The sequence below is a fragment of the Emys orbicularis genome, chromosome 21 (genome assembly GCF_028017835.1).
Source record: "Emys orbicularis isolate rEmyOrb1 chromosome 21, rEmyOrb1.hap1, whole genome shotgun sequence".
In the NCBI taxonomy this organism is placed as follows: Eukaryota; Metazoa; Chordata; order Testudines; family Emydidae; genus Emys; species Emys orbicularis.
The window spans coordinates 1,742,061-1,767,985 of NC_088703.1; the positions used below are offsets into that span (position 1 = coordinate 1,742,061).

Below are 25,925 nucleotides of genomic sequence, written 5' to 3' on the forward strand. Positions count from 1 at the left end.
TGACTTGCCCTTGGTGAATCCATGTTGACAGTTCCTGATCACCTTCCTCTCCTCCAAGTGCTTCAAAATGGATTCCTTGAAGACCTGCTCCATGATTTTTCCGGGGACTGAGGTGAGGCTGACCGGTCTGTAGTTCCCCAGGTTCTCTTTCTTCCCTTTTTTGAAGCTGGGCACTACATTCGCCTTTTTCCAATTGTCGGGGATCTCCCCCGATCGCCAGGAGTTTTCAAAGATAATGGCCAGTGGCTCTGCAGGCTTTGCCGTAGCCTGAGGAGCCGGCAGAAGGTGCTGTAGCCGAGTTGGACTGGGGTCACAGAAGCTATTGCTGCCGATGCCCCTCAGTCCCGACCCGCAGCCCCTCTGCTATCCCAGCCTGGGATCCGCCCACCACACACAGCTCGGCCGATGCCCCTCAGTCCCGACCCGCAGCCCCTCTGCTATCCCAGCCTGGGATCCCCCCACCACACACAGCTCGGCCAATGCCCCTCAGTCCCGACCCGCAGCCCCTCTGCTATCCCAGCCTGGGATCCGCCCACCACACACAGCTCGGCCAATGCCCCTCAGTCCCGACCCGCAGCCCCTCTGCTATCCCAGCCTGGGATCCCCCCACCACACACAGCTCGGCCGATGCCCCTCAGTCCCGACCCGCAGCCCCTCTGCTATCCCAGCCTGGGATCCCCCCTACACAGCTCGGCCGATGCCCCTCAGTCCCGACCCGCAGCCCCTCTGCTATCCCAGCCTGGGATCCCCCCACCACACACAGCTCGGCCGATGCCCCTCAGTCCCGACCCGCAGCCCCTCTGCTATCCCAGCCTGGGATCCCCCCACCACACACAGCTCGGCCGATGCCCCTCAGTCCCGACCCGCAGCCCCTCTGCTATCCCAGCCTGGGATCCCCCCACCACACACAGCTCGGCCGATGCCCCTCAGTCCCGACCCGCAGCCCCTCTGCTATCCCAGCCTGGGATCCCCCCTACACAGCTCGGCCAATGCCCCTCAGTCCCGACCCGCAGCCCCTCTGCTATCCCAGCCTGGGATCCCCCCACCACACACAGCTCGGCCGATGCCCCTCAGTCCCGACCCGCAGCCCCTCTGCTATCCCAGCCTGGGATCCCCCCTACACAGCTCGGCCGATGCCCCTCAGTCCCGACCCGCAGCCCCTCTGCTATCCCAGCCTGGGATCCCCCCTACACAGCTCGGCCGATGCCCCTCAGTCCCGACCCGCAGCCCCTCTGCTATCCCAGCCTGGGATCCCCCCACCACACACAGCTCGGCCGATGCCCCTCAGTCCCGACCCGCAGCCCCCCAGTGGCTGCTGCTAAGGAGGCGTCTCCCTGAGCTGCGTTCTGGAGTGGGGCTGTGTAACGATGCGGTTCTGGCGGGACCCAACTGAGAGTGCCAATTCAGGACAAATTGCTAAAACAGGGCAGTTACAGCCCAAGGCTGGGGTTTTTCCACCTCTAAGGCAAACCAAACCAGCCAGACAGAGAGGACTTTGGTCTCACCCCACTGGCTAACCACAAGTCTCACAAGCAATTCCCTTAGCCACTCCAGTTTCCCAGTATCACCACCAGTGCCATCGTTATGGGGACAAATGGTTATGAAAACCAAGACCCCAGTAAAAGAAAAAAAAGGTTCTTCTGATCCCAAAGGACCAAGCCCCAGACCCAGGTCAATATACAAATCAGATCTTACCCACAAATCACGCTGTTGTCAATCCTTTAGAATCTAAAATGTAAAGGTTTTTTCGTAAAAGGAAAGAGATAGAGATGAGAGCTAGAATTGGTTAAATGGAATCAATTACATACAGTAATGGCACAGTTCTTGGTTCAGGCTTGTAGCAGTGATGAAATAAACTGCAGGTTCAAATCAAGTCTCTGGAACATCCCCCGCTGGGACGGGTCATTCAGTCCTTTCTGTAGAGCTTCCATTTGTAGCAAAGTCCCTCCAGAGGTAAGAACCAGGATTGAAGACAAGATGGAAACGAGGCATCAGCCTTTTATAGTCTTTTCCAGGTGTAAGAACACCTCTTTGTTCTTACTGTGGAAAATTACAGCAAAATGGAGTCTGGAGTCACATGGGCAAGTTCCTGCATACTTTGCTGAGTCTCAAGGCATATTTGCCTTCTCTCCATGGGTCCATTGTATAGCTGATGGTCCTTAACGGGCCATCAAGCAGGCTAGGCAGAGCTAACACCAACTTGTCTGGGATGTCACCCAGAAGCATAGCATAAGTTTGAAATACAGACAGTATAGAGCCAATATTCACAACTTCAACTACAAAATTGATACACACATATAGACAGCATAATCATAACCAGCAAACCAGAATCTTGTCTTAGACACCTCATTTGACCCCCTTTATACAAGATTTGGTGCCACTACAGGACTTTGGTTGCAACCATGTTCTATATGGTCCCAGATTATATCAATAACGTCACAGGCTGTGATGGGTGATTTAGACCGAGAGCTCTCTGAGGCACAACCTGTGTCCTGCTTTGTGCTTGTCCAGCAGCTGGCACCACGGGGGCCTGGTCTCCCTGGGTTGCTAGGCGCTGGAACGCGATATCTGAGCACGTGGGGGTCGGCCAGGACCCCTGGGCACCCCCCGAGGGGAGGGGAAACTACACAGAACAAAGCAAACTGGGTTTCAGCTCCGGTGACCACGGTTCTAGACCTGCAGGGTCCAGGAATCAGGTCGGATCCTTCACCATAGCGGGGAGCCCCCTCCCAGCCTCCCGTGGCAATGCCCGCCAGTGCAGCCAGGCCACGTAGCTAGTGAGGGAACTCGGTTATTTCCTCCATCCAAGGGGGTCGAGGCCGGGATGGACCAGCAGCTCCCGTCTAGCGCAGGCCGCCCAGCTGCACTTGGTTCCCAGGCACTTGTGCTGTGTAGCGAGTGGGCGTCAGCGTCACCCAGTCTGCTCCAGCGCAGGGCAGAGCAGGCACAGGCCAAGGGTCCTGGCTGGGACTCCTCCTCCACACGGGCCTGATAACACACTGGTTTATGATCTCTAGAGTAGCAAAGGTACCTATCTCACCAGATGTGTCCCAGATAAGGAATTAACCCTTTTATATCTTGGGCCAAAACGTACAGAGTGAGTGAGGGTGTGTCTCTTTTCATTTACTTCAGTGGGCTTTGGAGGGGGTGGGGCTGAGGGCCAGGACTCCTGGGTTCTATGCCTGGGTCTGAGAGGGGAATGATGTCTAGTAGGTTGGGGGCGCTAGGAGCCAGGACTCCTGGGTTCTATTTCCTGCTCTGGGAAGGGAGTGGGGTCTAGTGGCTAGAACAGGGGGTTGGGAGCCAGGACTCCTGGGTTCTATTCCTAGCTCTGGGAGGGGAGTGGGGTCTAGTGGCTAGAGCAGGGGGGTTGGGAGCCAGGACTCCTGGGTTCTATTCCTAGCTCTGGGTTGGGTGTGGGACTGATTTCACTGGGATTTGGGGGCACTCAGCTCCCACAGAACAGTGGGCACTGGCACCGCGCAGTGCCAAGTTACGAACCAAAGAGCCTTACTTTAGGCAACCAGCTCTGAACACTTTGGCCCATTTGCACGTTGCCGGCGGATGGGGAAAGTGAGGTCCAGAGAGGAGAGGTGTCAACGGAACCCAGGAGTCCTGCGCTTCTGCTCGCCACTGCTGTAACCACTAGTCCATCCTTCCCTCCTCTCCACCACTCAACACCCAAATCAACAGTCAAATAGGATGTGGGAGGTCTCATGACAGCCCATCTCGCCCGGGCAGGATGGGACCAACCCCCAGCCCCGCAAAGAGTTAACAGCAGCCAAACTGCACAGGGACTCAGATCTATAACCAGCTCCCTCCAGCTTTGTTTTGTGTGGGGCAGAACCCGGTTGTTGACAAAGGCTGATAAACATTGACCCAGGCCTCGGGTTTCACTAGGACACACCCGTGCGACGGCACAGGTGCCTGATGCAGTGCGGTGCTGGCGCAGCTCAGCATGGCTTCCCCCGGGATCACTGTCCGTCTCCTCAGCGACCCGAGCTCGGAGCCCGCCCAGGCCGTCCCGCACTCAGGGCAGGGGTACCAGGAGCTCAAGCGGCAATGCCTGCAGCAGCGCCGCCTCTTCACCGACCCATTCTTCGACGCTGTCCCCAGCTCACTTGGATACTGGCAACTCGGACTTGGGTCTGAGAATATTAAGGGGCTGGAATGGAAGAGGCCACAGGTAGGTCTGATGCTTTCACAGCCAGTTACTGCTCCCTGCAGGCAGGGCTGGGGGGTCCCTCCTGCCACTGGCTCCCTCCCTGAGGAGAGGCAAGATGCGAATCCCCACGAGTCTCCCAAGGACGGGAGGATGCCGTGCTGCTGCCTCTGTGGGGAGGTCAGGAAGCAAAGGGAGCCAGGTGGAGTGGGTCTTATTAGCACCTAGTCTCCCCGACCGAGATCAGGGCCCCTTGTCATGCCGGGCGCTGCCCAGACCCCGGCCGAGATCGGGGCCCCGTCGGGCCGGGCGCTGCCCAGACCCCGGCCGAGATCGGGGCCCCGTCGGGCCGGGCGCTGCCCAGACCCCGGCCGAGATCGGGGCCCCGTCGGGCCGGGCGCTGCCCAGACCCCGGCCGAGATCGGGGCCCCGTCGGGCCGGGCGCTGCCCAGACCCCGGCCGAGATCGGGGCCCCGTCGGGCCGGGCGCTGCCCAGACCCCGGCCGAGATCGGGGCCCCGTCGCGCCGGGCGCTGCCCAGACCCCGGCCGAGATCGGGGCCCCGTCGCGCCGGGCGCTGCCCAGACCCCAACCAAGATCGGGGCCCCGTTGTGCCAGGTGTAGACTCACAAAGTGAGAGAGTCCCTGCATCTAATCTGAGGAAGCCTGGCCTTGTGGTTAAGACACTGGACACAGACTCAGGGTTCAAATCCTGGTTAACCGCCCCCGGCGTGACCTTGGACAAGTTACTGCATCTCTCTGGGCCTCAGTTTCCCTAGTTCCAAAATGGACTTCTAGGACATCGTGTAATGAGTAACCACAGTATCGCTTCTGGTTGTTTGCTTTAGGATTAGCCAAGTGACAAGTGATTTGTTTCAGTAATCAGACACCGGAGTCGGGTAAAGGTTAGGCTGTATCCAGGTGTGTCCCGCAGCGAGCGCTGATCATGACCTTGCAGGAGCTCTGACTGCTTGAGGCAAGCTCTCACACCATTGTCAAAGGGACTCCAGAGCTGACTCGAGTCCAAACCAGGGCTTGGGTTCCACGCAAGGTGTGCTAGCAACGATTTGGCCTGGGATGGTGGACATCTTGCAAGCTCAGCTGCAAATGGGAAATTTCCCATCAGCTGGAATGGATGAAAGGTCCTGAGACCGGCCTAACGCCCCCCCCCCACACCTCATCTCTACCATGCCCCCACAACAGTGGCAGGTCGTTTGCTGCTGAGGCTACGGTTGCTAGTGAAGAATGCACTGTGCACGAGGGGTAGGAACAGGGATCAATAGCTTTCAGATGAGAACACAACATCTGTAGTGTTGCCCCTTCTTCTGGCACTAGTATCCCACTGCTGACACCAGTGTTGCCCCGGTGCTGAATGGCAGCAGGTGTCTGGAGCCCGGCAGTTTGGCTTCCCCTTGAGGGAGAAATCACTGATGTGGAGCATGTGTCTATTCTAGGTGTAACTTGCCTTACTCACATCCATGCCCCAGTCTTGATATGAGATGGTCAAACAGCATGCAGGGTGATACCTTGTCCTGGGAATCAGAGACCAACGCCAATGCTCATGGAGCAACTCTGCCTCAGGAACTGACACTCAATAGTGCGAAAGGCAGAGAGCAAACTAGCTGGCTACTCTCCCAGCTCCCTCTCTCCCCAAGTTGCCTCGCCGCAAAACCCTTGTGTAACCCCAAGCTAACAGCTACGCAGCATGTCTGCATGAGACTCAAACCTTGCTTGCACACTCAGAACTTGGAAGACTATGTGTAACAGCGCCACCGGGTGACGCCTGCCATCGCGGTATCAAAAATGACGAATCAACCATTCATTCCTCTCCTGCTGTATAATTTCCATGCTGGACTTTACTCCTCAAACCAGAAAGCTCCCGTCTCTATTCTGTTTTGCAGGAAATTTGCAGGTCCCCAAAGTTCATAGACGAGGACATGAGCCGGACTGATGTCAAACAGGGCAAGCTGGGTAAGCACCTTCTCCTCCCCTTCTGAGCGCCCTGCGCGTGGTTTCATCTTCCACCTTGGACAATGCGCAAAGAGGTGGGCTGCAAACTTAGCCCCCCTGGCAGAGCCCTCACGCCACACGTGGGCAGTAGCTGCAGCCTCACAACTGCGGTGCCTTTACTGTTGGCCCGGAGTGGCACACGGGGGACGCAGCGCTGCTAACCCAAGTACAGAGGTACATGTGCATGAGAGAGAATTTCCCTGCAGTTTCCTGCCATCGCCAGGACAAACCTCATTGAATTAAACGTCATTCAATACGGTTTAACATACGCATCTTAGGAGCTCATTGTATTCGAAATGCGAACGTTTGTGTGTTATTGCAACAGACTAATGCATTGCAAATCTTGGAAAGTGTTAAGAGCTTCCAGGGAACTGAACAAGGCTCCGTGGGATTCCTAGGCAGTCTGTGCGGCTGGGGAATTCACAGTGTAGACAGGGGCTGTGACCCTGCGGTCAGGCGGGAGAGAGACATGGGTCTCCCCCCAAGAGAGGTGACGGCTGGGGAGCCGGGAGGGGGAGAGCGGGTGCCCTTGCTGGACTAGAGTGGGAATACAGGTACAGTTGCCCAGAGCGGTGACAGTGAGTCTGTCTCTGAGCCAATGCAGCTGGTTTACTGTAGCTGTTAGTGCCAAAGGTCGTGGGTTCAAATGATCCCGTGCAACAGAACTGTTCAAAGCGACTCACCTCTCCAACAGGCAACTGCTGGTTCCTGGCTGCAGCTGCGTCTCTCACCCTCTACCCACAGCTCATGCAGAGGGTGGTACCCAGGGGGCAAAGCTTTGCACGGGAGGACTATGCTGGCATCTTCCATTTCCAGGTGGGTTGCCCAGCCTGCGGGACCAAAAGGGGGCTGGTCAGGGGAGCTGGCGGATGGCGGTAGCAGAGGGGGCATTTCCCCACCTGGTGAGGGGGATGGCTCGGGCAGTTGCAGGGTGGTAGCCTAGGCTGTGCATTAGGAGTGAAAGGGAGTCTTTACGTCAGGGTTGGCACGTCGGGGGCCCCAGGGTGCCGATGCGTCAGGTGCTGTCCATCCACAACCAGGGCCGGCTCCAGGCACCAGTGCAGGAAGCAGTGGGAAGGGGCGGCATGTCCGGATCTTCGGCGGCGGGTCCCTCAGTCCCTCTCAGAGGGAAGGACCGGCCGCCGAATTGCCGCCGAAGAATGAAGCGGCGGTGGTAGAGCAGCCACCAAAGTGCTGCCGATCGCGGCTTTCCCCCCCCCCCCCTTTTTCTCTCCTTCGCCGCTCAGGGCGGCAAAAAAGCTGGAGCTGGCCCTGTCCACAATGCAGAAAGACCGAACGGACGAAGGGTCCAATTGTCAGAAGTGAGAGGCACCCACGGCTCAGCCCTGGCCGCTTTCCGCACCTCTTACGCTCTGCTCCACGTCACTCCTTATGCTCTCATGGAAATCCCTCTCTCGGGATGTGCTGTTCACCTTCTCCTAACCCCTAGTCTCCATCCCCCCCGCACCATTGTTTCCAATTCTCCCCTAAGCAGCAAGCAGGTTCATTCAGGTCAAGCTCACAAACCTGCGATGTTCCAGCAAACTGGCGTCCTCCCCCTCACCCAAAGCATCAATCTGGACTAAGCCAAAACCCCGGCTCTGAACAGCCTCAGACACGCGGGGAATTTGGCTCTGAGCTTCATGGCACTGACCAGTGGGTACCGTTAACCCCGGCAGCGCTCTGTGCTGGAGACGTTCCAATATGAGGGTGCTGCTGTGGGGGCTGATCCCCGATTGAGGGCCTTGCCAAAAATTTTCCATCAAATACCTGAAATATTTTGATTTAAAAAAATTGCCACCATGGTGCCTCGTGGGAATTGTAGTTCCAGGGTCTCAAGAGCCTGTTCTCCAGTATGGCCAGGGCTCCCGGGTTTGGACTACATCTCCCAGGATGCATCACTGTCTTGCCTGTTGGAGGGTGTGTTCCATAGGCATCCCTGGCCATGGGGCATCATGGGAGATGTAGTCAAGCCAGAGGGATTGGCCCACAGAGGAGAATGGGAACACAAGGTGACTGAACTACAACTCCCATAAGGCACCATAGTGGCACCGTTGAATGGAAAGGCAGCTCTCCAGATCATAGGGGCGGGGGCCCCCTGGGTTGGACTGACAGGGTCTAGCCCTGATGGGTCCGGTAGCAGCATGCACTGTGCTAATGGGTTCTTACCCTCCAGTTCTGGCAGTACGGGCAGTGGGTGGATGTGGTGGTTGACGACCGGCTGCCGGTGAAGAACGGAAAACTGGTCTTCGTGCGCTCCTGCCAGAGCGATGAATTCTGGATGCCCCTGCTGGAGAAAGCCTATGCCAAGTGAGTTGGCTGATCCCTGTTCTACAGCCGGGTCACTTTGCACCCAACCTTGCATTCCCATGGGGCAATGTAGCTGCTGGATAACAGAGAGCAACCCTTGGCACTGATGTCACACTGGCTGACCAGAGAACTCAGAGAGCCGAGAAAAGGGGGAAGGGTCATTCTCTCAAGTTGACAGTGGGGGAAACTGAGGCACAGAGCCTGTCCAAATCCACACAGTCATTGGCATAGGCCCCAGGAGTCCTGAGTCCCAACCCCGCACTCTAATCCACCAGACCCCACTTTCCTCCTGTAGCTGGGCACAGAACCCAGGAGTCCTGCCTCCCAATCCTGCGTGCTCCCTTTCTCCTTCCCCTTCCCACTTGCTGCCCCATTTCAGGCTCAATGGCTCTTATGAGGCCATGAACGGCGGGTACATGAACGAGGCCTTCGTGGACTTCACGGGCGGGGTCGGGGAAACCTACCAGCTCAAGATGCCCAATCCAGAGCTCTTCAAAGTCATCCGCGCGGCCCTCACAAAGAGGTCTCTGATGGGGGCACACATCAAGGTGAGCATGGGGAGAATCTCTCCTCTCAGCCGCTGATGTAATAATAGCCCCTGGGTGGAGCAACAGGAGCAGAACTTGAACCCAGGAGCTTAGGATCTTAATCTGCGAGTCCCAGCTCCTGGCACGTGTGAGGGCTGCACTTCTCCCCTCTGGTCCTGGCTTCTTGTAGTGGTGGCTGGGCCACACAGCTGTTTAGGAACCTGCTACGATATTGGCTACCAGACCTACAAAGACCCCGACCGAGATCAGGGCCCCGTCGCGCCGGGCGCTGCCCAGACCCCAGCCGAGATCAGGGCCCCATCACGCCGGGCGCTGCCCAGACCCCAGCCGAGATCAGGGCCCCATCACGCCGGGCGCTGCCCAGACCCCGACCGAGATCAGGGCCCCGTCGCGCCGGGCGCTGCCCAGACCCCAACCGAGATCAGGGCCCTGTCGCGCTGGGCGCTGCCCAGACCCCGGCCGAGATCAGGGCCCCGTTGCGCTGGGCGCTGCCCAGACCCCAACTGAGATCAGGGCCCCGTCGCGCTGGGCGCTGCCCAGACCCCGGCCGAGATCAGGGCCCCGTCGCGCTGGGCGCTGCCCAGACCCCAACCGAGATCAGGGCCCCGTCGCGCCGGGCGCTGCCCAGACCCCGGCCGAGATCAGGGCCCCGTCGCGCCGGGCGCTGCCCAGACCCCGGCCGAGATCAGGGCCCCCCATTGTGCTAGGTTCTGTAACATGCAGAGTCCAAAGAGCTGGCGTTCTACAGACAAGGCAACGGGCAGGCGGGGGAATGACCCCACCCCCACAGCTGAGTAGCAGAGGTGGGAGTAACCCTGCGCTCTGAGGATCCCAGCACACAGCCCTACCCCCCAGCCCGTGCTGCTTGCGGTTTGGCACACACCGGGGGCACTGGGCGGGAGTGGGCGTAGCAGGCATGGCGAGGGTGACCAGACAGCAAGTGTGAAAAATCAGGACAGGGGGTGAGGGGTAATAGGAGCCTATATAAGAAAAAGACCCAAAATCGGGACTGTCCCTATAAAATCGGGACATCTGGTCACCCTAGGCATGGCAAGAGGACCCCAGGTCTTTTAGCAGGGTGCCTTGCTGTAGCGTAGGCAAAGCCGGATTGTGGGGGTGTTTCTTCCCTCTCCCCTAGGTCACCCGGCAAGAGGACATGGAGGGACACACGCCAGAGGGGCTGGTGAAGGGACACGCCTACTCCATAACGGCTGTTCACAAGGTGGGCCCGTAGCTACCCCTGCTTCCACTGGCTGAGGGAGCGCAGAGCGCCGGGCGGGGCTCGGGGATTCTGGGGGCAGACACATAGCCGGGTTAGCTCTGTGACGTGTATCGCAGGAGGCCCCCAGCGAGATCAGAGCCCCATCGTGGCAGGCGCAGCACAGACAATCCCTGCTCCAAATGGGGATCCAGTGTAAACCAGGGAGCCGGCCACCCCCAGCCCGCGGCAGGCGATCAGGCGGCACCAGGGGGAGATATCCGCCTGCATGTGGATTTGCAGGTCACATGACAGTGGTGAGAGCCAACGGGCTGGAGGGGGAGCTGGGCCCAGCCTGCAGGACAGGACCTGCCGCTGCTGGGTGGGTTTGCTAATGCCCCCCGTCAGGGCATCCCACCCTCGCCCCCGCAACAGGCTGTCAGGACTCAATCCCCTTCCCCCACCCCATATTGTCTCCCTCTGCTACCTTCTAGTTGCCCAGTGCTGATCTAAATAGCCCACGAAAGGGTTATTATTCCCATTACGCAAATGGGGAAACCGAGGCCAGAGGAGCTCTATCCTTTGATAATTACCACATCACTGTAGCACCTGGGAGCCTATCACAGACCAGAGCCCCACAGCGCTAGGCGCTGTACAAACAGAGAACAGAAGGACAGACTGGGGTACGGGTTACAGACAACACAAGAGTCGACAGGCAGACACAGACAGGGCCCAAGGAAACCATGAGCCATGATTGGTCAGCGTGATGGGCCGGGTGGGGTCCCAGCAACCTTCCTGAACGGCGACCGCGTGCCACGATTCAAGCCCGTTTCCGCACGTGCCTTTGTACAGCTGGATCACAGGGGCAAGAAGCTAAAGCTACTGCGGCTGAGGAACCCCTGGGGAGAGGTGGAGTGGAACGGCCGGTGGAGCGACCAGTGAGTGTGGGGGGAAAAAGAGGGGGGTGGATTTGAGGGGCAGAGTTTCAATGAGGAACCCGGCAGTGTTCTGACAAGTGCTTTCAACGTACATCGCCCCCAGGCTGCGTTGCTTTATGGGTGAGCGGCGATTGCACCCAGGATCTCTGCACTATGAAACACAAGCTTTCCCAGCCTGAGCGAACAGACCCAGCTCTGTTCGCTTAGGCTCCCGTGCTCACCAGCTTGTCACCCCTCTGCAAACAGCAGCAGCGTGCGGGGCGTCAGTTTCCCATTGGAAGAGAAATCAGGGACGTGGCATCAGGGAATGTTCTCAGTACAACTATTAAAGACATTAGACACGCCAGTCCTGGAGCAAGGCTGGTCCCACACGGCACTGAGGTGAGCCCCTCGTTCAGGGATCTCAGCCCCACCACGCAGATCCCGGCTCCAGCCCCAAGAACTGACTCGAGTTAGGGAGATTAGGGCGGAGCGCAAACTCCCCGGCTGCTTGCCCCAGAGGGCCCTGAAATGAAATTAACGACAAGGGTTTCTTCAAAGACTGACCACTTGCTCGCACACGAAGAACTTGTAATGCTGTGTGAAACCTGGTGACTCCCCCGTCACAGCTACTTGCCTGGAGTGGGATTCTGCATTTCAAAGCACAAGCCTGAGCTGTCAGAGCTAAAGGACCTGAGCCAGTAACTCGGGGGCAGGTGCGGGGTCTATATGGCCCAGACTCTGGATGGCAGAGTCCTGGGTAGCACATCTAACCTCCGCACCCTTCTCCTTCTCTCTGCTTAGCTCCTCGCTGTGGTCGGGGCTGGATCCCCGGCTCCAGAAGCGCCTACACGTGAGAAGGGAAGACGGGGAATTCTGGTAAGAGATCCAGCCCCCCACACAACAAAGGGGACTATTTGGGGGAGCTGATACTGGGTAGGGGTGGGAAAGGGCAGCACAGGGCATGTCAAGTATGTTCAATGACAGGCGGCACTGTTTAGCATTACTATTGTTACTACCAGTAGTATTATGGTAGTGCCTAGGCCTCCGACTGAGATCAGGGCCCCCGTTGTGCCAGACGCTGCACAGACCCCGACTGACATCAGGGCCCCCGTTGTGCCAAGTGCTGCACGGACCCCGACCGTGATCAGGTCCCCCCTTGTGCCAGGGGCTGCCTCAGAGTAGTTACAGTCCAAATGGAAAAAGGCTGGGAGGGGAAACTGAGGCATGGGGAGGGGACGCGCCTGGCACAAGGTCACCCAGCAGGTCAGTGGCAGGGCTCCGGCGCCCTGACCTGCTAGATGGAATCAACCCACTCCCCCCCATGTGCTATTGAACAGTGATGTGGTAAAGAGACAGGCTAGGTCACCTGGGAGTCTCTACAAGTGTGGGGAGAGGGTGGGGCCCAATCCCCAGTTGGTGTGTGAACTGGTGCCGCTCCATTGGAGTCGACAGTGAACTGATTTCTGCCAGCTGGGGAGCTGGGCCGCAGGATCCTGCTCAGAGCGAGGGGCTCCGGTGCTCCCTGACGGATCAGTACTGGACTGTGTCTGCACCTCCCTGCTCTCTCCGTCTGTCTCAACGCACAGGATGCAAATGGACGACTTCCTGCGGTACTTTGACGCCCTGGAGATCTGCAGCCTGACTCCAGACTTGCTGGAAGAGGAGAAGGGGGTCGGCTGGAACGTTCACTCCTTCCAGGGGCGCTGGAGCACTGGCTATACCGCCGGGGGGTACAGGAGCTCGGGCCTTCGAGGTAAAGGGCTCTGCCCGAAGGAGGGGTGGGGACAGGGATTGAGGGGCAGCAGCAGATCCGGGGGCGGGGGAGGAGAGGGCTGGGACAGCAGGGGGCTGCGGGTCGGGATTGATGGGCAGCAGCAGATCTGGGGGCCGGGGAGGACAGGGGTGGGACAGCAGGGGGCTGCGGGTCGGGATTGAGGGGCAGCAGCAGATCCAGGCGCCGGGGAGGACGTATGGGGGGGCTGCCTGCTGGTGCACACAAGGGCCTTAGGGGCAGAACCTGGGATGGGGTTGGGGGATCAATGACTAGGCAGATCCACAGCCCCCCACGGGCTGGGGGAGCGGATGCAGCAGCAGTGGGGGCTGTTGCATGCTGAAGCAATTGCAGACATTCCTGGGGGTGGGGGAGGTTCTTTGGCCCCAACAACCCCCCCCCCCCCAGTTCAAAAGCACAAAGGGGGAGGGCGACATGGCCCTATGGGTGGAGCCTCCCCCTCTCGCCCCCCACCCCCACGATGCTGAGACTGGCCTGGCCTCACCCCCGCAGACGGCTTCTGGATGAACCCCCAGTACCACGTCCGCCTGCTGGAGGCGGATGAGGCCGACCTGCGGAAGCAGCGCCTGGACCCCAGCTGCACCCTGCTGGTCTCCCTGATGCAGAAGGACCGGCGCCAGGACAGGAAGAGGGGAAAGGACTTTCTGCCCATTGGCTTTGAGATCCTGAAGGTACGGGCTGACCCCGAGAAGTGTAAGGGCTCCCCCTCCCCGCCCTGGGGTAAGCCGGAGCACCTCCCGCTGAGCTCACTGGCCCAATACACCAAACCTTCTCTGTCCACCCAGCGGCCTCCAGCTAGCTCCTTGCTGAGGTGTCCTTGCCCACGGAGAGTGATGGCCCCAAGCGGGGGCAGCTGCTCTGCTACCCACCCCTGGTCAAGGGGCTCGGGGCAATTGTCCCGCAGCGCTTGGGTTTGCAGTAAGAGCCAAGGGTGAGACCCTAGCCCCCTTAACGTCAGAGGCAAATAATCCCCCCAGAAGAGTCAACACTGGGACTGGGGTCAGGGGCAAGGAAGGAGGTATTAGCAAGGGGGATTTTGGGTACTGGGAAGGGGGACAGGTCAAAGAGGAGTGAGACGCCCCAACTGAGGTCAAGGCCCCCTCATGCTGGGCCCTGCCTGGAACCCCACCAAGATCGGGGTGCATGTTGCGCCAGACGCTGCGCAGATGTCGAGCGAGACAGCCCCTGCCCCCCAGCCCCTGAACAGGCAGAGGGAGGAGCATTCTCCCCCATTTGACAGATGGGGAAGGGAGGCCCAGAGAGATGCGAACTGATCCCCAGTCTCCGGCCTTCACCACAAGGCTGCTGCAGCCTCTTACCGCTTCCTTGAGAAACCCGGGGCAGGTTGGGGTGTGGCTGGAAGGGAGCTGCCTGCTCCAATCAGCTCTGGAGACCGGGAACGGAGCAGGTTCTGCGTCCCGCTGGGGACCCCGATACCCAACGCTCCTCGTGAGTGACGCTGTGGGGACGCGGTGTGAGCAGCCCCTCGTCAGAGACTGCCCTGTGTCCCAGCGGAGAGGGCAGAAGAGCCCAGGGGAGGGAGGGGATGACCACAGAGACCACCAGGGTTCTTGCTCAGTCGCTCTCATTCCCCCTCTGCTCTGTTTTTCTCTTGCAGATGCCCAAGGAGGTAACTAGCGAGAGAGGTTGTGATTTCCCTCAGCCCTGGCTCTCAGTCCGTGGACCGGACTTCCATCCCAGCTTGCGGCCGGACGGCTGATTCGCAGTGGTTAAAACATGGGGATGCCGGTGGGGATGGTGCAGAGAGGAGCTTGGGCCATGTTGGGAACTGCAGGAAAGATCCATGACTGGGATCTAAAAGAAGTGCACAGGGCCAGATCCCCGGGTGGTATAAATTGGTGTCGTTCCTTTGGTGTCAATGGGGCCAGATCGCCAGCCGGTGTAAACTGGTGTCACTCCATTGGCTTCCATGGAACTCAGCTGGTTTGCACTGGCTAGGAGGCAAGCAAACCCAGTACCTCTGCACCAACTGACTACAATCCCATGTCACGGACCAGGGTCCAGACTGACTGGCCCAGACCCTCCAAGTTATTTCAGCACCCGACTCCCACTGATTTCGGACCCGTCTCCCCGCACGCAGTACCTGGAACTGAAGAACGTGTCCCAGAGGAGGGTGCTGCTCCCGTCTCTCCGTGCCGTATATTGGACCGCGCACGTGCCCATGAGGGATGTCTCCGGCCGCTACAGGCTGCCGCCGGGCGATTATCTCATCATCCCCAGCACTGGCTACCCGATGGAGGAGTCCAGCTTCACCCTGCGCATCTTCACGGAGAAGGCAAACAAGTCCCTGTGAGTCCCAGCTTCCTGAAACCCGCGGGCCTTGCAAAGAGAACCGTGAACAGGGGTTTGCACGGTGCAGGGTTGGTGCATCCAGTTTAATAGTGTGTTGCACTTTGACACCCATCGACAGCATGGCTGAGGGGTTAAAGCAAGGGAGTGGGAGTCAGGACTGCGGGCGCCCTGCCCCAGATGTGTGGGGGAGCGGTTAGGTTAAAGATGGGGGCTTATGACTCCTGGGTTCCATTCCCAGCTCTGGGAAGGGAATAGGGGCTAATGGTTAGGCTGGGAGTCAGGACTCCTGGGTTCTTTTCCTGGATCTCCAAGGGAATATTAGCTAGTGGTCAGAGCACGTGGGTCTGGGGGATTCAAGAGACCGGGATTCTTTTCCAAATTCTTCCCCCATCTCCCAGTGTGACCTTGGGCAAGTTGTGGCCCTGCTCTGTGCCTCAGTTTCCCCAACCCTACAATGAAGTTAAATACCTAGCTCACCAGAGGGTGTGCGTGATGTCTAGTCCATGTTATACAGCAGCCTGGTACCTCGAGGCGCTGCATGCATTTCCCATCTGCTGCATGGTGATTCTTTCAAGCCCTGCCGCTGCAGAGCAGTCTCCTAACACTGGAGCTGGGAAAAGGATCAAACAGGGTGTGGGTGTGGTCCGGTGGGATAGCGCCCTCTATCGGGCAGCAGTGCGATGGCAGCAGTAAGCGGCATGGCACAGTTTAAGGCCCCAGTTCTGCAATGCATTTTAAGCATGTGCTTAGATCCATCCCTGTTTTGCAAAGCACATGCTTAACTTTAAGGATGTCTAAGTGCTCTCCCAGAGAGGGCTGGAACGCTGACTCTAAATGGCTAAACAAAAGGAAGATGCTCGAGAGAGAAAGAAAAGGGCAAAGAAAACAACCCAATACTGGGAGGAAGGATAAGGAGACTCAGTTCCCGGGGCGGCCAAAGTCTTCCTCTGTACCATGGGCAAGTCATTCACAGCCTCACTTCCCCCGTCTGTGCAATGGGGAGAAAGGCATCTCCCGACCTCCCAGGTGGATGAGGATAACTACACTGAAGAGGGTGAGGCGTTCAGTTCTCCAGTAACAGAAGGCCATCGAAGTACCTCAGATAGACAGATATGTAGTGCCCATCTTAACAAGCTATTGTGCAATATTCTTGTGTCTTCCAGGGAAATCGATGATGAAATCAGAGCAGACATGAGACCCCTTCAGGTAACGGCGTCTCGGCTAATTTACTCTGAACAGTCAGGCTTACCGGTGAAGCACGTTCCACCCAGCATCTCAATGCGCTTCCCAGGAATTTTCGACACCGTCCCCAACGCAGGGCTAAGTCCACCCGCTGGTGAAACACATCTAGCCAGGAAGCTGACGTAGGCCGTGGGGCTAACGATCGCAGTGTAGATGTTCGGGCGCAGGCTGGCGTCCAGCCCCTGAGACCCTGTGAAGTGGGAGGGTCCCAGAGCCTGGGCTCCATCCCGAGCCTGAACGTCTACACTAATTTTTAGCCCTGCAGTCCGAGCCTGAGTCAACTGATCTTGGCTCTGAGACACGGTGAGGCAGTGTAGACATACGGCTAAGGGCCAAAGAGCTGGGGCTGGCCAGTCCTGTTCTGAAGCAGCACCCCTTTAAGAACAGGGGTTTGGGCCTGGCAAAGGGGGGTATCAGGCCTCAGCAAGGACTGGGGAAGAGTTGCAGGAGCAGGGAAGCGCTGGCAATGGAGACCCTGGTTCACGGGAAGTTAGTGGTTGGATTTATGCTGAACTGTCCTCTCTTGGGGTTTGCTGAAGGTGTCGGTGCACCGAGACTCTGGGTGTGGTGTTGATTTTCTTCTAAGCTAGGGGGACAAGGCAGCAGCCTACAGTGCTCTTCAACCAAAATGACCACGCACAGATGGGCCCCAAACTAACCAGCGTTGTGGATTACAAGGGATCTGGTTCCAGTTCATGTGTCAATAAGTCCCAAGTGGCTGTAAGGAAATGAGTGCGGATTTGTGCACTGACAACCCCTTTGCCCCCCATCTGCAGCAGGTTAGAAATGCAAAGGAGGAAAAACAGCCCTGGTATTTTCCCTCGGAGGGCCTAAAAACCTAGGAACCATCCGAAACTAAATGGAAAATTTGGGGCATGGTTTTTCCTCAGCATTTCACGCTGCGGTAGCTTTCCTACCAGGTCTCACCCCAATGATCCCTCATTCCCTGGCCCCCACTAGCAGCACCCTGAGCAGAGCCTCTTGCAGTGCAGGCGAAGATTCCACCGAGTTTCTTCACAGGTGAAAATATTTTAGGCAAAATGCCACAGGCAGCTGGCCTGAAAATGTGACCCTCTTTCCCCAGAGAATCCCCGACGAGAAGGAATTTGAGCAAACCTTCCTGAGGCTTGCAGGACCGGTGAGTGGGGTGGGGAGGATCCCGGGTTTGACTGGGACGGGTTATCGGGGTCTTTTTCTACAGAGCCGGGCTCTGGATTTCCCACGAACGCTTTGATTTGCTCTTGGGGCCAAGTTCTGACCTCAGACCAACTGAAGTGACACAGGGGTTGCAAGGATGGAAAAGGCAACTGGCTATTCCCAATGTTCTCAAGCAGTCCAATGGTATCTGTCAGCCCCCCATTAACACAGTACCTGAGCACCCCATCCTCTTTCATGTAGATTAGGGTTGTTCAGCTTAGAAGAGAAACAGCTAAGGGGTGGGGTGGGGTGGGGGGGGGGGGATATGACAGAGGTCTAGACAATCATGACCGGTGTGGAAGCAGTGAACAGAGAAGTGTTGTTTACCCTTTCCCATAATACAAAAACCAGGGGTCACCCAGTGAAATGAACAGGCAGCAGGTTTCACACAAACAAGAGGAAGTACTTTTTCATGCAATGCACAATTAACCTGTGGAACTCATTGCCAGGGGATGTTGTGATGGCCAAAAGTATAACGGGGTTCAAAAAAGAACTGGATGAGTTCATGGAGAACAGATCAACCAATGGCTATTAGCCAAGATGGTCAGGGACACAACCCCATGCTTGGGGCAACCCGAAACCTCTGACTGCCGGAAGCCAGAGGTGGATCATTCCATGATTGCCCAGTTCTGTACACTTCCTCATAAGCTCTGGTATGGGCCACTGTCAGAGACAGGATACTGGGCAAGATAGACCCTAGTCTGACCCAGTGTGGCAGCTCTGATGTTCTCATCCTCCTACCACCCCCTGCAAGGTAGGGAAGTGTGATTATCCCTATTGCACAGTGGGGAAACCGAGGCACAGAAAAGCTAAGTGACTTGCCCAGGTTGACACAGGGCGTCTGTGGCAAAGCAAGGAATTGAACCCCGTACCAGACTAGCTTGCTAACCCCTGGAGCATCCATCCTGCCCCTGGGAAACCCCATTTCAACCCGCTCGCATTGCTTGGTTGGCAGGACAAGCAGATCGACGCTGCCAAACTGCAGGATATCCTGAACAAGGTCACGGCAAAGCGTGAGTACCCCTGCGCAATCACCTCTACCCTTCCCTGGCCAGCGCTGCACTCCTTAGCTCTGCTATCCCAGAGAGGAGCTTTAATCCCAAATCAGCCCCGACTCCAATGGACTCAGAGTAGAGGGGGGGAAGTTGGCCTGCCCCAGGCGTTCTCCCTCTCAAGACGGGAAAGGGTCTGGTCGCAATGGAAATAAATCCGTTCAGCACCACGGGAGCCAATGTTTGACCAGTTCAGACTGGACCTGTCCAGCAGGTGTCTCTGCAGGTGGAACACTTGGACTTTCCCCCTTGCAAGGTAGGGCAGTACAGTTCTCCTCCTTTGAGGGATGGGGAAACTGAGGCACAGAAGAGGGGAAGTGACATGCCCAAGGTTGCACAGGCAGTCTGCGGCAGAGGCAGGAAGAGAAGCCAGGCGTCCTGGTTCCCAGTCCCCTGCTCTAACCACTGGACAACACAACACACTCTCCCCCCCCCCAACCACCATGAGCTAAGAATATCACTCAGCAGTGGTGACTCCCAGGCCTCTCTCTCTAACCATTAGGTGACATTCCCTCCCAGCAGCAGAAATGGAATCCAGCAGTCTTGACCCCCCGGCCTCGGCCGCCTGCTGGACAACACTTCCTGTCCTCTACTGGAAGAGCTGCGAATAGAACCCAGAAGTCCTGACCCCCAATTCCATTATCAACCAGTAGAACTTAATCCCCTCCTGACTCCCAACCCCCCGTGGAATCCACTTCCTTCCCAGAGCCAAGGACAGAACCCAGCCATCCTAACTCCCAGCCTCCCCTGTTCCCACCACTAGACTCCCCTCCCCTCCAGGAGCATGGCAAACACTTCAGGCTGCTTCGGCACCTCTTGACAACTGCAGGCCCGGCAAAGATGATGGGCCAAACCCCGTCTTGCCCACACTCAGGCTCATGAGATACGCCTTTATCTAACACTGCCACATTCTTACCTTGCAGAGAGTCAAATGAAGACAGATGGGTTTGGCCTGGAGCGCTGCCAGAAGATCATCCAGCACTTTGATGTATCCTTTGGAGAAGAAAACTAGGGTGGGAGATGTTAAGAAAAAAACACATGGCGTCATACTGCCCAGGACAGGGTAACCCCACGACGGGGCCTTGGCATGAGGGAACTCACCTGTAACTGGGATAGCAATGCTCAGCCTCCATCTTCCCTTGCTGGCAACGGGGCAGATTGTCCCGTATCTGCCTATTGTGCGGCTCTTCCCCTGTCCTCTGGCACCAGCCACAGTTGGAGATGGGAAACCGGAGTAGCTGGATCGCTGGTTTCCGGCAATTTGCTCTATGGGTAGGGTTCGCCTGAGCTGAGCTCCAGAGCTGCCTGGGAACAGGACCTCGCTGGGGGAGGAGGGAGCTGTTTGCATGACTAAGGAAGGGGCAGTGCCTCTGGGGTCCAGCTCTTCTACGATGAAGGGATCTTAGGACTTTGGATCGCCGACCCTCCCCCTGGGAAACCCCATCAATGAGCTCAAAGGGCTAATCCCACCCACTTGGGTCAGTGGGGTTTGAACCCTGGACCTAGAAGCACGTGCCTACCAGCGGGTGAGCTAAAGAAGTTTGTCCCAGCTCCTCAGAGGTATTAAGGCACCTAATTCCCATTGAGATGCAGGGCTTACATCCCACAGGTGTGAGCTGTAGGAGCCTGATAACCACGTATGTAGACTAGGGTGGGTTACCCACAGTCAAAGCATACACCGCTGTCCAAAGAGCCACGTCCGCCTCGTTGCGATGAATCCCCGAATAGGGCTCCCCGTTCTGGGAGCAGCCCGCAGACACCACGCTGAACAGGGAATGGTGGTGGGAGAACAGGGGAAGTTGAGACAGGATCCCCTTTGCTACAAAAGCCAGCCGGGTATGAAGCAGGAATTGGCGAGCCGCGCGTCTCCTCCCTGCGCAGGGCTGGTGTTTTCCCTTCACTGAGCAGCATCAGCACAGCAAGACTGGCAAACTGACGCTGCCAGAGCTCAAGCACCTGTGGAGCAAGATTCAAGAATGGAAGGTAGGCACGGTGGCAGAAAGTCACGGGTTCGAGTCCCACCCCCCGAGTGATGCAGCGGCTGGGTTATTAGCCATGCTGCCCTTCTGGAGAAGCAAACAATCCCCATTTCTGTAGGCTGCCCAGGAAACGGGCTCCAGTGGATAGGGGAAGATTGGTGCTCTTCCAAGCTCTGCCCCTGTGAGTCACCAAAATAAGGCACCGCTCCCCGTTTTTAAATCAGGAATGAAATAGTTATCTCACACCTAAATCCTCACTGGGCCTCTGCGCTCACCCTTTCCCGAGATGGACAGAGGTATTGCCTCCGGCACTGGGCTTGATCTTCAGAGCTGCCAAGGAGTCACAACTTTCAGCCAAGTCAGGGAGAGCTGCAGCTTCCCAGCACTGATCGGGGTCAGAGACCCACAAAACGTACTGACCAGGGGGCTGCATGTGCACTGATCGCATTGTAAAACCCTGAATTCGATTCCTCTTGGCGCTGGCCTCTGGCTCAGGGATGGCTGGGTGAGGTTTTAAGCCCGTATACTCTCTCGGATCCTGACTCTCCTGCTCCCATTTGACAGGCTGTCTTTGTCGAGTATGATGTGGACCGCTCAGGGACGATGAACATCCACGAAATGCAGCTGGCGCTGGATGCAGCGGGTAAGGAGGGTGGTGGTGTTAGGAGGTAAAGGAGAGCGACAAAGAAACGGTTGCGGCTATGTGACCTTTGGTGGGACGCAGGAACAGCATTGGCCATGCCTGCCAAAAGGGTGAAGCCTCAAAGGTGTGGAGGGGTCAAAGGGGAAACAGCAGCTGGCCAGGTGCGGGGGACACTGCTGCAGAGGGATCAAGGGGGGGCCCCCTCTGTGGAACTCTGCTCAGATGTGCGTGAGGATAGAGACAAGGCATTCAGTCAGAGAGCCACCCTATGGGTGGGTTGTGTTTGTACTGCACATCCGAGTGCAGAAATGGGGTTTAACCCTCTGGTAAAAAGACCTGGAGGTGTCCCCCACCTCCCCCACCCAGCACCTTGGAAATGCTGCCACCGATTTCTAAAGCGTTGCTGCCATTTCTCAAGCTCAGGAAATCCCAGCTACTGGGGACAGGGAGGAAAATGTGGGGTGCTTGCCTGACCCGCTGTGCAATAGAGTCAGCAATCCTCAAATCAGAGAAACATCGGGCTGGACGGGACCTCAAGCAGTCATCAACACCAGCCCCTCCACTGAGGCTGGGCCATGTAACCCTAGACCAGCCCTGACAGGGGTCTGTCCAATCCAGTGACGGGGATCCCACAACCTCCCTTGGAAGCCTGTCCCTTAGGCTGTTTACTCCCCTTAGGGTTAGAAAGTTTCTACTTCTATCCAACCTAAATCTCCCTTGCTGCAGATTAAGCCCATTACTTCTTGTCCTACCTTCATTGGACACTGAGAACAACTGATCCCCATCCTCTTTATAACAGCCCTTCCTGGCTAGTCTCAGGTTCCCCCTCAGTCATCTTTTCTCAAGACTAAACATGCCCGGTGTTTTTAAACTAGGACCATGAGTCCAGACTCTGAGCATGGCCATGGACCTGTTGGGTGACTGGGCAAGTCACCTTCCTATGCCTCTGTTCCCCTCCCCCTTTTCATAGAATATCAGGGTTGGAAGGGATCTCAGAAGGTCATCTAGTCCAACCCCCTGCTCAAAGCAGGACGAATCCCCAGACAGATTTTTGACCCAGATCCCTAAATGGCCCCCTCAAGGATTGAGCTCACAACCTTGGGTTTGGCAGACCAATGCTCAAACCACGGAGCTATCCCTCCCCACCCTATCCTTTCCTCTCTTTAAGCTCCTGCCAGGGGTGTTCGTACAGCGCCTGGCACAGCGGGGCCCTCATCTGAGTTGGTGTTACTGCAATACAAGCAGGAAAAAGCTCTGACACCAAGAGCGCTAAACATTAGCCCCAGGAATTGACCCAGGGCCAGGTCATGGGCACAATGCTTTCCCCTTCCATTCAAGAGCTCAAAGCCGTTGAGAGTAATTAAATAGGGATTCTCTTAATCTCGCTGCCTCTTTGCCTCTCTGTGCAAAGGTGGCAGCGCTCTCGAGTCCCCACGCCTGTGCTTTAACCCCTAGACCATACAGCCTTCCAGGACAGGAGACATCCATTAAGTGCCCCCAGCTTCGAGAAGGTGTCTGTTGATATTGAGGTGTATTAAACTGGAGAAGACAAAATCAGCCTGGGTACGAGCTGCAACAACTGCACAACAAGCCCCAGTGAAAGTCCGAACACTGTGTGAATCTCAGGCCTTCGTTGTCCTTTTCGCCCTTTGCACGCAGGTTTCCACTTGAACCAGCAGCTGAGGGAGACCATCACAAGCAAATACCGTGACCACTACCTGATGATCGACTTCGACAGCTTCCTGTCCTGCATGGTGCAGCTGGAAGCCATCTTCAGTAAGCGCTGTCTCCCGCTAGGCTAACATGATTAGCAGCTCCACCGTCAGTGGCTGTGCAGAGCCACGTGCACAAATCACATGCGAAGAACACCCCAGTGTCAGCAACCATTCGTAACCCCTCTTCTCCCCACCTTTCCACTTCAGCCAGTCTGTCTCCTCAGAACGAGCCGGGAGAAATAAACCCCTTGCAACATGACCCGGTGGCAACCCGGGTGCGAGCTGGGGGAAGGGAGGAATAGGAGAAGAGATGGAGAATTGTAAAGGGGGCTGAAGGTGAGGAGGAGAGGTTTGAATCCCGTGCAGGAGATTCAGAGATGTTAAGGCCAGAGATGTTCTGACCATCCCAGTCTGTCCGTCCTGTTCAGCACAGGCCGGAGATCTCAGCCCGATAGCGAGCCCAGTTTCTTACTGAACCGGGGTGTGTCTTGTAGCAAGAGACGGGAAGCCAGCACGAGAACGGGCAGTAGAGGGGAGACACTGTCAGAGCAGGGCGTGAGGTTACAGCACTAGCTGAGCTTTCGCTCCATGTATTAATCTGTGGGTAACTCCAGCCGCTCAGTTAAGAGGAGGATTTAAAAGCAATCTGTGTGGCGGGCCACATGGCTTTGGAAACCGACCTAAACTGGAACAATGGCTCAGAACGCTCCACTTGCTTGAATGTTGTGGGCACGTGATGTCAACTCTCGGGCATGTTGGGATTGCTGAATTTCAACACCGTGGAGTCAGTGATGCAAATTGGGATGTAAGGGCTGAACTTCAGGCTCCTGTGTGCGACAGCGACTGATGTTCCCTGGGTCGGCGTCTCCAATCTGTGCTCACCATGCAGCCGTTCACACCTGTGCAAAGCGACCACGCCAAGCACTACCAATTCCAAATGGCAGCACTTGACACCAACCTTGCACTGGTGCAAGTGAGTGTGCACGTGCCAGGGCAGAAGAGTATCCTATTGTGTGCGCGCAGGCACGGCGGGGGGGGGGGGGGGAGAGGAGGAGGAGCGTTATGTGGTCAACAGCTGCCTGCTAAGTCTCGCTTTCTTTCTGTTGTGGCAGGGCAGTGCCAAGAGTACGACAAAGCTGGTGCTGGGATGATCACCATGACGCAGAAGGAGGTGAGCAGCACGGGTTACTGCCCCTCGCTCATAGCGGCCGCTGATCATTGCCCCAACGCTGGGCGCTAGCTGAGCCGAGACCCCTAGTGTTTTTGCGGCAGCAGTTAGTAAGCCTGAAGCTCATGCTCATGAGCTTCAGTGTTCAGGCTGCCCTGCCCTATTGTGCGGCACCACCTCATGCCCCACTGCTGGGTCTGGGCATGCACCAAATCATCCTCGTAATCACCCCCCTTGTCTTGGCCTTCAAGAGAAGGCATTGGGCGCACCTGTTTCGCAGTGGAAGGAAGAAGGGCTGGTTTGAGCCAAGTAAAGTGCAGCAGGACAAACTTCTCCCACTCCGCTCTGCAAAGTGCCACGCTACTCCTGGGTCTCCAACCGCTTCGCCGCTGCACCTCAATCCTGACCAGGTGGCCCCCCACCTACTAGTAGAGTGCCCCCACCGCGATCTCAGCCCGAGTCCACCCGCAATCCCAAACCACAACCCCTCTCCCCTTCTCGTCCCATTCCGGGCTCCTTCCCCACAGTTGTGCTTATCCTGATCAGCCGCCCAACCCTGCTACACACTCCTGTCTCCACCCACCACCTCTGCCGACGTCCCTCAGTCTTGCCTATCTCCTGGCTATTCCACCCCAGAGTTGCTTCCTGACCCATCCCAGAGTATAAAAAATGCTAGTGAAATATTGCCCCACCCCTTGCTTTTTTCTTTCCTACGACCCACGCAACCATCTTTCCTAAAGCAGCTTCCAACGGGGGTTCTGGTTTGCAGCACTTATCTTGACACACAGCATCGAAGATACACAAAGACTTGGGTTGCCTGCTAAACGGTTCGGTTTTGTTTCTGCCTTTCAGTGGTTGGAGCTTGCTACCCTCACCTAACCTGGAAGAGTGGACAGTATCGTCTCCTGGGAGGATCAGCAACAAATACCTAACAAGATGCAATAAAAAAAAAAAATCAGTTAAGGAGGATGCATTAGGAGAAATTGAATAGATAATTTTGCACTAATCATTTTGCACTAATTCACAGCATTCAAGGCCAGAAAGGACCATTAGATTATCTAGTTTGATTTTCGGTATCACACAGGCCAAAGTAGTTCAGCGTTATCCCTGTATTGAGCCAAGTCATTTGTCTGGCTAAAGTCTCTCTTCCAGAAAGTCAGCCGTGATCTGAAATCTTTAAGAAATGGAGAATCTGCCACTTTCCTTGGGAGTTCATTCCTGTGGTTAATCTCCCCCTTCTAACTCGGATTTGTCTGGCTTTAACTTCCCGCCATTTGTTCTTGTTTCCCCCGTCTCTGCTAGATTAAAGAGCCCTTTAGCAGCTGATATTTTCTCCCCAGGAAGGTACTTACACACTGTAATCAACTCACCTCTTGATCTTCTCAATACACTAAACCAGGGGTCGGCAGCCTTTCAGAAGTGCTGTGCCGAGTCTTTATTCATTCACGCTAACTTAAGGTTTCACGTGCCAGTAATACATTTTAACGTTTTTAGAAGGTCTCTTTCTATAAGTCTATAATATATAACTAAACTATTGTTGTATGTAAAGTCAATAAGGTTTTTAAAATGTTTAAGAAGCTTCATTTAAAATTAAATTAAAATGCAGAGCTCCCCGGACCGGTGGCCAGGACCCGGGCAGTGTGAGTGCCACTGAAAATCAGCTTGCAGGCCGCCTTT

General features: G+C 56.7%; 1 protein-coding gene across 1 annotated transcript; it reads left to right on the plus strand.

The window, feature by feature from the left end:
* Positions 1–3,958: 3,958 nt before the first annotated feature.
* CAPN12 (calpain 12) lies at positions 3,959–25,127 on the plus strand. The gene is made up of 21 exons (XM_065420778.1): positions 3,959–4,186; positions 6,063–6,132; positions 6,866–6,987; positions 8,348–8,481; positions 8,861–9,029; positions 10,168–10,251; positions 11,080–11,165; positions 11,949–12,023; positions 12,734–12,900; positions 13,432–13,610; positions 14,558–14,569; positions 15,041–15,249; positions 16,416–16,458; positions 17,579–17,632; positions 18,647–18,704; positions 19,667–19,731; positions 20,658–20,726; positions 21,287–21,365; positions 23,025–23,141; positions 24,193–24,251; positions 25,101–25,127. Exons 1-21 carry the CDS (start codon positions 3,959–3,961, stop codon positions 25,125–25,127), a joined length of 2,106 nt encoding a protein of 701 aa, XP_065276850.1.
* Positions 25,128–25,925: the final 798 nt, after the last annotated feature.